A 13,546-nucleotide genomic window follows, 5' to 3' on the forward strand; every position below is an offset into this window, starting at 1 on the left:
AACAAACAAACAAACAAACAAAAAACCCCAAAAAACATCTAACAAAAAACCCCAAAAACAACCCAAACAATTTTTTGTTTTGTTTTCTGGTTTAACGATGAGCACCGAATACTGTTGTGTAGAACAAGGGCTCCCTCTGCTGCCCACGGGGAAGGACAACCCAAATCCTACCTTCTGAACCGCTAAATACGTGATCCCGAAAGAGCCCTGATTTTCAACCGGTCTGAACATGCTTCTCAGAACACGAGGATGGATGCGAGCTTTTCAGGCAGGACGGATGGGCTCCTGTGGTCCATCTGGAAGGTGCGACATGGAAAAATCCAAAATAAATTAACTCCACTCCCCTAATTTTGTCTGCACTCGCTGCCAGAGTTGTTAAAGAAAGAAGCACTTGACCCATTTTGTTACTGTTTAAAACTAGACCAGAAATATTTGGTAAAAAAATATTTATTTTCCCTATGGTAAGGGAGCTGTGGCTTATTCATCCTGGCAGAGCAGCTTTTGCGGTTTTTCTTCAGTTAAATTAAATCTTAAAGTACGAATGGAAAACCTACAGCCTGTAATAAGTAGTGTGACCGATCAACAATAAAGGCTGAAATTTGAGGTGTGAAAGTTACTTTTTAAACGTGATTGAAGCTATTAAATGAGAGTGACAGTAATAGTTGCATTGCTATTTTGAAGCTATTAAGGTGTTTTTGTACCCAGTCTGATGAAGGCCAGTACCTTTGTCAGCTTTTTGGGGGAGCGTGGGTTTTTTTTTCTATTTGATTCCAGAGACAGGGCCGTGGCTGCAGGTCGGGATGTCCCCATTGCGGACTGCCGACCGAACTGCGGAGCGGGGGGCTCAGCACAAGGAGGCACTTTTGGGGAGCCCCAAAAAGCAGAGCAGAGCTGGGGGCAGCGCCACTCCCTGCTGCTCCCGTGGGATGATCCACCGAATCGCGTCCCCACGGCTGCTTTTTAGGGGAAATCGGAGGGCCCGTGGCAGACTCAGAGCCCAGGTCACCAGTCCATGGTGACATTTGTAGCAGTAACGGGCACAAAGGGACACGGCAGAGCCTCGGTGTTCCAGCAGCCCAGCGGGACCGTGCCCGTCCCGCTGTGCCCTCACACACAGCGCACTCCGGGCTGGCCCCGTCCCGCTGTGCCCTCACACACAGCGCACTCCGGGCTGGTCCCGCTGTGCCCTCACACACAGCGCACCCCGGACCGGTCCCGCTGCGCCCTCACACACAGCGCACTCCGGGCTGGTCCCGCTGTTCCCTCACACACAGCGCACTCCGGGCCGGTCCCGCTGTTCCCTCACACACAGCGCACTCCGGGCTGGTCCCGCTGTGCCCTCACACACAGCGCACTCCGGGCCGGTCCCGTCCCGCTGTTCCCTCACACACAGCGCACTCCGGGCCGGTCCCGCTGTTCCCTCACACACAGCGCACTCCGGGCTGGCCCCGCCCGCTGTTCCCTCACACACAGTGCACTCCGGGCCGGTCCCGTCCCGCTCCCCCTCCTCACGCCGGCAGCTCCCAAAAGAGGGGCAGCTCAGGGAAGGCAAGGAGCTGCTGGAGAGGGTCCAGCAGAGACCACAAAGATGAGGAAGGGTCTGGAGCATCTTTGTGATGAGGAGGGACTGTGACAAGTGAGCCTGGGGAAGAGTGAGAGGGATCTCATCAGTCCATACGAGTTTGTCCAGAGCATGGTGCCAGGCTCTGTTCAGTGGAGCCCAGCGACAGGGCGAGAAGCAATACCGGTGATCTAAAACACAGATCCCACATCAGTATGAGAGGTACCAGAAAGGTGCGGAGTCCCCCTCTTTGGACACATCCCAAACACACCCGGACGCGTCCCTGCGTCCCCTGTTCCAGCGACCCTGCCCTGCTCAGGGGGCTCGGGCATAGGCGGTGGATTGGCCTCGCCTGGCGAGGGCGCGGCAGGGCGGGGGCAGCGTTCGGCGGTGGATTGGCAGCGCCTGGCGCGGGTGGCCTCAGCCATGGCGGACGAGGAGCTGGAGGCGCTGCGGCAGCGGCGGCTGGGCGAGATCAGGGCCGAGCACGGGGTGAGGGGACGGGCGAGATCAGGGCCGAGCGCGGGGTGAGGGGACGGGCGAGATCAGGGCCGAGCGCGGGGTGAGGGGACGGAGGGATCAGGGCCGAGCGCGGGGTGAGGGGACGGGGGGATCAGGGCCGAGCGCGGGGTGAGGCAGCGCCTGACGCTCCTCCCGAAGCGCTTTCGGCGTCTCTCGGGGGCCGGAGGGGAAGAGGAGAGGCGTGTGCGTGACCGGGGCGGGGGAAGCGGGCAGAGGCCCGGCCGTGCCGGAGCTTTGGCTGGAAACGGCACCGAGCGCAGCCCCGGCCCCGCCGCCGCCTCCCTGCGCTCCTGCCCTGGGAGGTTCGGCATACGAACGTTCCCGCCCCCGACCACTCAGTATTCCATGGATTGCCTTCCTGGCCTTTCCAGCCATCTCAGTTTTCAGAGCTGAATCACAGAATCACAGAATTGTTAGGGCTGTAAGGAACTTCTGGAAATCATCCAGTCCACCCCCTCACCAAGGCAGAGTCACCTGGAGCAGCTGACACAGGAGCATGTCCAGGTGGGTTGGGAATGTCTCCAGAGACGAGACTCCACTCCCTTCCTGGGCAGCTGCTCCAGTGCTCTGCCACTCTCTATGGAAAGAAGTTCTTCCTCGTGTTGAAGTGAAACTTGTGTTTTAGTTTAGTAGGTTTTGCTCCTTGTCCTCTGCTGGGCACCACTAAAAGGAGCTGGACACCATCCTCTAATACAATCCATATGTGGATTTATGGGAAGTGACAATTTTGTTGTTCCTGTGAAGGAACTCTACCTCCAGCCAGCCCCATTTCCGGTCCGTGTGGTTTTCCATCCTGCTTTCACACCTTTAATTGTTACCTGTAAAATCTGAGGTGTTGATTCCATATAAAGTTCGGGGTTTTTTTGGTTTTTTGTTACTTGTTTCTGAATAGTCACCAGTAATAGTGACTTGGAAGTTTGCCCCCTTTTTGTTTTTCATGTGTATTAGTGTTTAATGCAGGAACCAACTGTTGTAGAACCCCCCTCATTAACTTTTCATTGGTTTCAGGAGTTAGACTTGATGATCCTTGTGGGTTCTTCCAGCTCAGAATGTTCTGTGATTCTGGGATTTCAGCTGCCATGCTGAGAATGTGTTATGTTTCATTTTATTTATCCCTGACTTACTCTAATGGATCTATCATGCTTCTGTCACTTTTCTGGGCTTTGGGGAAGCCTGTTATCCTAGAGCTAAGGGAAGGCCTCTTCCTGCCCCCAGCCCCAGGAGCAGCTCACCCCACTGTTGGCAGGACTGCGCTGTGAGGAGAGCAGAGGGTGGCACATTTATTTGCTAAGGCAGCAGATTCCCATTTCCAGGCAGGTTTAGCAGGCAGGTTTATCTTCCATCAACACTGTTGGAATATTTTAACTTTCTGTTCTGTGTGGACTGATTCTGGATTGTGATATTTGCTCTGATCTCCTTCTTCAGGATCCTTCTGCTGATCCGTCGCAACAGGAAGCAAAGCAGAGGTATAAATGAGACTATTGAATTTTGGTCTTGGATCTCATCATCTTTAACCATTTGTTTTGTTGTTGGGAAAACCACCACCAAAGGAATTGAAATGGATCAAAGATTTGATGCAGGTGTGGCTCCCATGCCATGCCCACACTGCCTGAGCCCTGCTGGGGTGGGAGGGCATGATGAGAAAGCAGCAGCAGCTCATTTTCCTTGGCACTTGTGTGAGTTCAGTAACCTCCTGAGCTGCAGTGATGCAGCAGGGTGCTCTGGGGAGCATCATCCCTGCCACTGTCACCTGCTGCTGGAAGGCAGAACCCTTGGCTCCTCAGGGTTGGTAGGAATTTATGATCCAAGTCTTGCAGGCTGGCAGAACTCCTCCCAAACTGGTGCTTTTTGCCAGTGGTGAGTTTGGGTTGGGTTTGGCTGGTATTGCAGTGGGAAGAGCCTTTCCCAGTTGATTTGATTTTTCTGGGATACTATTCCAGTTAAAAAGCTGAAGCAAAATTATTTTTGTGGAAGCTCAGTGGGGGAACAGTGTTCAGTATTTGTGTTAAGGGGAAAATTGTAAACAAGTGTTTTAAAGAGCTGACTTTGCACAGTCCAAGCCTGTATTAACTAAAGTTTCATAAACTAAAGCTCCAGTTTTGCAGATACTTATATCAAATATTGTAAATACATGGAGACTTAGCGAAGTCTCCATGTGAAAGTTCTAAATACATAAATGAGCTTTGGTTTGGTTTTGGAATTGCATGGACAATTCCTTGTGCCTGTTCTACCATGCACTGCCTTGGGGTCAATTCCACATGGATAAATGCAGGATCTAAAGGGTAGTACAGCTTTTGTCTTTTAAAATGTAATCATGAGCAGTGGGAAGGTGTAAGTATGAAACTCCACCTTGATTTCTTGGAAGATGTTGCCAGCTGTGTAACTTCAGTAATGGGAAATGTCCGTAAGAAAAGGACATTCCCAGGATAGGAGATGCTGTAAAAGATATCATGTAAATGGAAGGTTTGAAGTGACCTCAAGAAGCCACTTCCATGAATGAAAAGTGTTCTGTAGTTTGCTGTTCAGTGCATGTTATTTTAGGTGCTTGAAATCCCACTTTTAATGTGTGCTTCACTTTTCCTTACAGAGAAGCAGAGATAAGAAATACTATTTTAGCTCAAGTTCTTGATCAAGCAGCTCGTGCAAGATGTGAGTATCCAAGTAACTTCCTAATAAAAAATACTCATCTAAGGGACTCCTCAGAAGTGTGTTTGTGTACAGAGGCCAGACTAGAGAAATACTGGTTTTGCTGGGAAGATAAAACTTGCATCTCTTCAGTTGGCAATATCAGCGATTAGAAGGGAGAGGCTGATGAGTATTTGAATTATGTTAATGTTTTGGGTTTTATTTAAATTAGTGGAAGGAATTATATGGAGAGTCAAAGTTGTTTAATGAGGAGCAAATATTTAAAAGTAAGAAATATAACTGTCTTGTGCCTGGCATAAATGCAGATGCCTTTTTCGATTTATTTCATGACCCTGGCATGAAGAAGATTGTTTCCTAGGGACATTTGTCACTTTTTTGTTACTAGTGAAGGTATTGGAGAATGTTCTAACCCCAAATGAACAAAGCCTGTTTTTGTTGCAGTAAGCAATTTAGCACTTGTGAAACCAGACAAAGCAAAAGCAGTAGAGAATTATCTTATACAGATGGCAAGATTTGGACAGCTAGCTGGAAAGGTGAGTATGTTTCATAATTCTTTCTCACATATATTTATTTTTAAACCCAATTGACTCTACAAAAATATGTTTATAATAGATGTGAGTTAAATTAACTGTAAATAGCTCCTAAAGACTATTATAATTCCATCAAAAACCCTTTTGTAAGAAAGGAAATGGCAATTCAGTCTGATACTCTCAGAGTGTGTTTATCCACATTTTGTTTGACTTTCCTAGGTATCAGAACAAGGTTTGATAGAAATTCTTGAAAAAGTGAGTCAGCAAACAGAAAAGAAAACAACAGTGAAGGTGAGTTTTCTTTCTTAAATGTAATGTTGTATAAAGTAGAGCAGCAGAATTGCACGTGTGGGACCAGTTCAGGGTGGAAGTTTGTATTTGCACCTCCTGCCCTGCCCTGGTGGCTGCTGGGTTTCCATCAGAGCAGTCCTACACATCTGCAGCTCCTGGGGCCAGCGTGCTGCGGGCCAGCCTGGCCCAGCTCTGTCCTGTGCCCCTGGGCCAGGCAGTGCCTTCATTGCATGGACTGGGAAAGGCTTGTGCCAGCCTGCATCTACCATGACCCTTCAACTTTCACTTTATCGATTTCATTCTAGTTCAACAGAAGGAAAGTCTTGGATTCTGATGAAGAGGATGATTATTAATACCACTGTAAGGCTGCCAAACAATAGCCTGGAAAAATGCTGTTAGCAGGCAGAATGCAAGATCTGAAAATGTTTACGCTTCTTGACTTTTTTTTATTATTATAAAAGGCCAACAAATAACTTGTAAAATAAATCTGAGAAGGGGGATTTTATAACTTAAAGTTTTGTAGTATAAGAGGCCTGAGCAGTGTGGGGTTCCCCATGGCTTCATTAGCATGAATGTTTTGTTGCCCCTTCCTCACTGTAAGCTCTGCTTTCAGCCACTGCACACACTTAACTTGCTGTTACTGGAGATTGCAAACACAGGAGCCAAGTGAGACAGGGAACAGCCACTCAGAGTTAGTCTGTCCAGACTCTGTCACAGAAGTGTTAGAAAGGAGATTCCCTGAGCCCCTGAAGGATGCCTGTCCAGCCAGCCACCTGCTCTCAAGTCCTTACTGGAAATTTAAAAATTAAGGTATCCAAATAGTGTTTGGATCAGGGGATTCCTATCAGGCAGTCTGTGTAAAGAAACATTACCAGCAAACAGCTGAACTGTTCTCCTGTCAGTTCCTGGGCTTTCAAACAAAGCAAGTTAACTGTGTCATACACAGCACTGTTCAGACACCTGGTATCGTGTATTCTTACAACTACCTCCACTTTTATCAAATGGCTGGAGAGTTTCTTACCTGGAAAAAAAAAAAGACCATTTTCCTAAACTCTGCAACTTCTGCATGCTTAAAGTAAAATTGAACTTGTGCTGTACCTTCATTCAAGAATATGGTTATGGAAATCAGTAGGATGAATACTGTAATGTGCTGATAAACTCTCCCACCACAACCCCCCTATATGACATAATTTAACAGGATCGTGTATGATTCCAACTGCACTGGTTTTTGGAACAGAATAAACTTGTTTCAAGTGAGCACTAGTGGGTGTGTTTTTCATCTTGTCTGAATGTGGTTAAAAATATGAAACATTTGTTATTTTTGTTTCATTTGGTTTAGCCTGTGCATTTTGCTTCTCTGTGTTTGTAATTAGGCTGCCTTAGCTTTAGCGATACCCTGAGTGTGCCAAATTTCTTCAGACTTACCACCCTTACTGAGTCTGAAGCCAAAGTTTGGTGAACTGATTTGTCTTATCTATATGCTTGAGAAATGTGAAGAATAATTTAAGTTAAATGCATGCTACAATAAAACACAAGCAAAATTCTCACTCTGTAATTTGGAAATCAGATTGATAATAGTCTACTAGATCTTAAATATCTGGATTATTCTTGCTACAGGTAAGGACCAATTACTTACTCTGGGTCATCTTTATAGTGTCACAAGAAGGAAAAACCTGTTTTACCTCTTTCCTTTTGTGTCTTTTGACTTGTAATAGCTGAACATTCTTTTGTTTTTTTTAATTTGAACGTAGAGCTAGAAAAGGAGGTTATGTGAAAATGCTGAGTTTCACTAACAGTTCTATTTTGTACACCTCTATGCATAAATCTAAAACCACACAACCTAATGAAATTATCTGTAAATGTAGGAGGAAGGAAAGTCCAGGAGTAAACACAAGGTAAAGTCTTCAAATGCCTACAAAACAAGAAAAATCTGTAATAGACTCAATGCTTGGACAAAAGCACTCAAAGAAAACAGCATTTTCAAGAGTTCTTTACTAGTTTTTTCTTTCCATCATTTGGCACAAATCCAAGGCACATCAGAAAATCAGATGAACTCATAAATTATTAGAAAAATAAACACATTACCCTCAAATCCAAATGTCATTTGACATTTTACCTTAGATTAAAAAGTTATCTGAAAAGCCCAGCACTCTATCTTCCAGCTTTGTATTTTGCCAGGTAGTTTACTAATACCACAGTTAAAAGAAAGACAATTATGTATACAAATAGTTCATGAAATAAAATGCAAACTGGATGTGATGAGCCAAGAATAAAAAAATACTGCACTGCAAAACCTGGCTTGTGCTACTTACAGATTTGCCTCCCATAACCGAACAGTAGAAAATATGAACTTCAAATCTAAGCAGCTACTTGGTAGTTCCCTCAGCTTTCAGTTCTTCAGTGATCACCCCTGGGAATGGGGCAGGATTTGGCCTATTCCAGCCAGTGCTCACTGGTGTGAGAAGTACCTTTCATAATGGCAATTTCACCTTTTTAATAGCAGTCCAGAGCAGGCTCTGGAGCGGTTTTGTCTGTGGGTGTTGCCCAAGATCAGAATCATGAGTAATTGTGCATTTTTGCATTACTTCCTTTAGAGGAGGGGAAAAGCAACTGAAATGCATGCTACAATAAAACACAGGCAGCACCTTGTGCTTGCTTCTGCTTTTTTATTAGGCTGTGAACAGCAAGCCCAGAGTTTAGCTTTGTCAAGCGCTGTCCACTTTTTCCCCAGTATCTTGGCTCCTCTGTAAGAACTTGATCTTGCAGCTCCAGTACAGGGGAGCATTGCTGAGCTATTAACAAGGACTACATCCCTTCACATTAGTAATGCAGATGTTATGGACTATTGTTTGGCCAGCGACTGAAATATACAGAAATATATACTATAATGGTTTGTAACATTACAATAAAAATAGAGACATTTCAATTACCTCCGGCAATAAATACCTTGTTATCCAATATATCTTTTTATATATATAAATATATTTATATTTAATTCTGAGTGTAGTGATAAAAACTGAAAATGCAAAAATTATTCAAAGACTTTTAAAACAAAGTGGGTGGCTGAAAAATACAATACAGGGTTTCATTTGGTTTACTGTTACATAGAACTTTTTAAGAAGTGCTGAATTGAATAGGAAAGTAATTTTGCTGTCTTTACCTCGTTACATCCCTGTTAGTGAGATCAGTAATGATCTGGCTGTGTGGTCACCTCCAACATGAACAGAGGAGTCAGGCCCCAGGGTGCCAGAACATTCCAGCTGTGCTGCAGAGCCTGTGCCTGCTCTGAACTGGGGGGTGTGAATGTCACCGACAGTAACACACAGTGAAGGGCTACCGAAATTCACACCACCAACTTCCTCAGCTCCGGCCTTCAAATCCGTGCTTCCCTTCAGTGATGTGAACCTGAGCCCTGTCAGTCCGGGGACTGCGGCAGCCCTGGAGCTGCCGGGCTGCAGGAGCCGCTGTCGCAGGAGCCGCTGTCGCTGCCCTCTGCTGGCAGTGGCACATTGACCGTGTGTCTGCGCTGCAGTAATTTACTCCGGGGAGGAGCTGCCGTGTCATCATCTTCCACAAACTCACCACTGCACCCCGAGTCCGTCACCTGACCTGTGCTCTGCTCCAGCATTCCAACAGATTTTAACTTGCTTTTATCAAAGCTTTTAATAGCCATCTGTGAGGAGAGAGAAATGGTACGTTAAAAGCATCTGCTTTCTTAAGAAGGAAAATTAATATATTGTTTCTTGAACATTATTATCACATGAATTTCATGACACTGAGAACACAGCCAAGATTTAAAATAGCATACTTTGTAAAAGAGTAATTCTATTTGGGCTACATATGAGAAAACAAGAGGCCAGCCTGCCCCAGGCTACACACACATCAGTACCAGACCTGAAAACAGACATTCCAAAACTTATTTTCACCTCACTATCCCAACAGCATCCCAGCTCTTCTAAACACCACTTGCAATGCAAGTCTTAATGCACTTGAAATTAACAGTCATTTCTTTTACTATTAAGAAAAGTGGAAGTAGTAACAGACAGGGTGACCCAGGTACTGCTGAAGGCAAAGGCAGTTTTCCCTGCTTCCAGAGGTCACCTGTCAGGGAAGAGACACCCACCCTCCCCATCCCCTTAGTGCCTCTCTCTGGTCATTCCAACCACTCATATCTTCCATTTCCACACCTGCTCCTGTTTCTGCTGTACACTGTGGATGGCTGGTCTGCATTACTGGCCACTCTGCAAATGTTAAAATAACCAGAAGAAATAAAGAGAATGCGAGCATGCTAATGACAGATCTTCTAAGACAAGACCAAAAGGAGAAAGTAGCTTTTTTACTGAAATGATGGCAACAGTCTTGAAAAAGCTGCAGACAGAGGTTATTTAAATCCACTAACATTTAAATCCACTAACAATTCAGAGCTGTAGGGACTCATGAACTAGTTCAGCCACAGATGTATGAACTCACAACCACAGAACAGAGCTGGAGTGCTCTGTATCAGGGTCACATACAGTTTTCTGACACCTGTGTACTCAAATGACATATTGCCTTCAGTGATCCACAGTTATAAAATGTAAATCCCAGGTTCAGTAGTGGAATATAATAATTTAGAAAGAATTAATAAAATATTACAGCTTTATAGAATTAATTTAGTGTTCTCAAGGCTTTTGGCAAATACTCAGCCTTCTAAGGGCTATAGGAAAAGGAAGAGAATCCCATTTTCCAGAAGGACATGAGCTGCAGAGTCTGCATTTCCCAAGCTGTGTCAGTCTAATGATGGGCAGCTGCTGGACTAACCTGGTAAAAACTGTTTTGTTTTGGACAGGTAATTTTTCTCTTGATTTAGTGTTCTGAAATGACCTAGCAGAAGATGCAATGAGAGTCAAAGCCAGTGCAAAGGAAGCAGAAGGAGCACAAGCTCTGGGGAAGGCAGCATCCAGCAGTTGGTGTGGGTGTCACTGCATCCCAAGCAGAGGTGAATCTATCACATACATTTGTGTCACAGCTGCCAATGCAACATGCACTTTGCTGTCACCCTTGCAAATAGTCTCCTCTTACAAAGAAAAGCCCAATTTCAATCTACTGGAAAATGTCTCCCTTGCCAAAGCAAGATACAGCTCCAAGATGCTGCAGTTTTTCAGTTCTAGGTTTTGCTGGGCAGGACACAGAAAAGAAGATAGAGTTGAAACCTGCAGTAAGAAGTTTAAGAGATTCAAAAGAATGAAGTGTCCAAGAGGTGTCATAGAAGCACCACTGAAGTCTGAACAACGATGAAATTTGGCAAACAGGTCAGAACTTCTGTGATTCAATGACCACCAGTAGTAAACTTTCCCTTACACGTACCCAGAGTGACAGCAGAGCAAGCAAACATATTTGCTGTAATATAAGAATAATCTGAGCAAGTATTTCCACTTACCTGATGCAATAAGTGATAGTCAAAATTAGGGACACTTTTATCTCTTGTTATTGTTCTCCGTAAATGTTTTTCTCTAAAGAAGATTTTAAAGAAATCAAAGAAATTAAATGTCTTCGCATAAGCCTTTCATAAAAGCCTCTCTCTCAGAAGCTCCACAAGGTGGAACTGTCTCACCAGAAACAGCCAGCTCCCTGACTACACTTTCCCAGAACTGCAGCCTACTCGTATTCCCTGTATTTTACTATGGAATATTAGGGTTTAAAAAGATACTGAGCAAAACCCAACCAAGCAGTGAACACCACTACAGTATTTTTAAGCAGTCTGGCTCTGAAATGCTTAACTGATGGTACACCAAGTATTAGTGCAATCCCAATTTTAGATACATTTTTCAGCCCTCCCTCTCCACCCCAGTGAGCTTGTCATGCCCAGAACATCTGCCTGGGGATGTGAGCGTGCCAGCCCTGCAGGATTAACATCCACTGGCACACCACCATGCCATGTGTAACCAGCCCTGACCCACTTTGGGCCTTTGTTAGCAGCTGCACTTCTCCTTTGCTCATGAGAAACAACAAACCCACTCTGAGCAAGCTTCTCTGCTTACTTGTTAAATCTGTTAATTGATTGGACCAGTTGAAGTTGTCTGCTTATGGGATCATCGGCTTTCTCACAGGGCTTAGGATGCACTGGGGGTTTAAAAGAATAGGCAGCTAAAATTACAACTGAGTCTCACTTAGGAATTAAAAAACACAGTTCTGATTTTAAATTGAACATAAAACTATAACACTAACTAATTAAAGTTGTGATTTATCTTTGGAAATTTTAAGAACCTTTAAGTTGCAGACATAACCATTCTTCCTCAGATAAAACAACTGGCCAAGCTTCTGAAGAGACTCTAATTTTGGACTTTGAGGCCCTAAATTCCAGTTTTTACCAACCTGAATTAACACACAGATGCTAAACCACCTCTTCATTAGTATTACTCATATCTTCTATTGCTCTTTTAGAACTATTCAAAATATTTGAAAGAACTATTCTCAATTTTAGGTGTCAGCACACTGTGATTAATTGTGATTTTCTATTAAGCAGACATTCACAATCTTTCTGAGGGAAGGAACAGGAGTTACTTCGAAAACTCATGGGTGCTGAAATGGGCACTCGTGCTCCTCATCTACCCTGATTCCTGCTTTGCAGCCTCCCTGTTTTCTTTCTGCAGTCCTGGTGGCATCAGGTCCTTTGTTGAGCTGTCCAGCTCAGGGGGCACAGCTTTTCTTACATCCCCAGGGCAGTGAACTTGAAAATTCACCTGAAAAACTTCTGAGGCAGCATAATGGGAGCAGTGGACAAGGCAGATCAGAAGCTGGGGGTGAGAAGTGAGGAGGGAGAATCTGTGGTCCTTAAGCTCCATCTCAGAGGCTGCTTAGGCACATTAAGATAGGGCCATGTGTCAAATCCTTTAAGGAGTGAAATAACTTTGCATCATTGAATATAACTTATCGTGTTATTGCTATTAAAAAAGGGGAAGGTCAGAGTTTACACTGCAAGATAAAAGGTATCAAAGGGATGGTAACTCATCCTTCCCAAGGCCCCAGGGCCCTGCTGCAGCCCAGCTGTGCTGTCACTGCACCTCGTGGCCACACTGTGCCACCTCCTGCCACTTGCTCAAAGTCCTCTGCAAACTATGTTGGAAGGCTCACAGTAACCTCTGTAGCTCTCATTTGTGTCCCAAAACATGAGAGACAGTAACTAATGATGAGCCACTCCCTGACCTGTTTTAGGGCAATAGAAATGACACCCAACAGTCATTTAAATCTGTTTTGCTTTGCACTGAAATGCACAGTTCCTACATGGCTGGTTATATAATCTCAAATGTGGTGTGTTTTTACCTTGAAATGTTTTTGTTGGTAAAATTCACACACGTACCCCAAAGTAGATGAAAACTAAGTTTAAGGCAATGTCATGAGTAGAATACAAAGTCTGCTGCATTTAGTTATAGTATTTTAGGTGTTACCTATCATAAATATGAAAAATAATTGTTCTATTACTGTATGTACAGCAATTACATAAAATATGTTATATAGTCACCTGTGAATTCCTAAATCCCTTTTTATTCATACCAGTGGAAATATCACAGGTACCTTTTTTCCTTATCTTGCCAGAAACGTGCTGCTCACGCTCCTTCTCTCTCTCTGCTGATGTGGGGGGACAGCTTGGTGCTGCTTCTAGCAACTTCATGATGTTTGAATTCTTCATTTAGAGTTTCCATTTTCACCATTATTAAAGAAAAAGAAAAACAACAGTACATTTTAGTATTTCAGTCTGTGTAGAGTGTGTTAATTAATGCTTCTATGACTCAATACAACACACATAAAAGAACTCATTATAAAAACAAACTTATATCATTCTGAGTAGGGACAAAAACAGTGTTTCACAAATTACACTGTAGTGCAGTGATGATGTTGGAGTCCTGACCTCTTATTTTAAGCTGTATTACTTATAGTTAAGCCAATTTCAGTTTAAATGGTAACATACATACCAAAATTGATTCAGTACAGAATTTTGTGGTCATTAAGCTACATC

General features: G+C 44.2%; 2 protein-coding genes across 6 annotated transcripts in view; one reads left to right on the top strand and one right to left on the bottom strand.

Annotated features, from left to right (window-relative positions):
- The first annotated feature begins 1,942 nt into the window (after positions 1–1,942).
- On the top strand, positions 1,943–6,810 carry PDCD5 (programmed cell death 5). Its single transcript, XM_030955833.1, has 6 exons — positions 1,943–2,053; positions 3,509–3,549; positions 4,671–4,732; positions 5,171–5,262; positions 5,479–5,550; positions 5,856–6,810. Exons 1-6 carry the CDS (start codon positions 1,988–1,990, stop codon positions 5,901–5,903), a joined length of 381 nt encoding a protein of 126 aa, XP_030811693.1. The 5' UTR covers positions 1,943–1,987; the 3' UTR covers positions 5,904–6,810.
- Positions 6,811–7,365: 555 nt separating this feature from the next.
- ANKRD27 (ankyrin repeat domain 27) overlaps positions 7,366–13,546 on the bottom strand; it is a 55,366-nt gene continuing 49,185 nt past the window's right edge. For all 5 annotated transcript variants that reach the window (XM_030955825.1, XM_030955827.1, XM_030955826.1 and 2 more), the window contains 4 exons: positions 13,105–13,213; positions 11,571–11,652; positions 10,970–11,042; positions 7,366–9,223 (listed from right to left, as the gene is read on the bottom strand). In XM_030955825.1, coding sequence (XP_030811685.1) covers positions 8,966–9,223; positions 10,970–11,042; positions 11,571–11,652; positions 13,105–13,213 — 522 coding nt within the window. In that variant the 3' untranslated portion in view covers positions 7,366–8,965. The remainder of the gene's footprint in view (positions 9,224–10,969; positions 11,043–11,570; positions 11,653–13,104; positions 13,214–13,546) is intronic.

This window comes from Camarhynchus parvulus, chromosome 11, assembly GCF_901933205.1.
Source record: "Camarhynchus parvulus chromosome 11, STF_HiC, whole genome shotgun sequence".
Taxonomy (NCBI): Eukaryota; Metazoa; Chordata; class Aves; order Passeriformes; family Thraupidae; genus Camarhynchus; species Camarhynchus parvulus.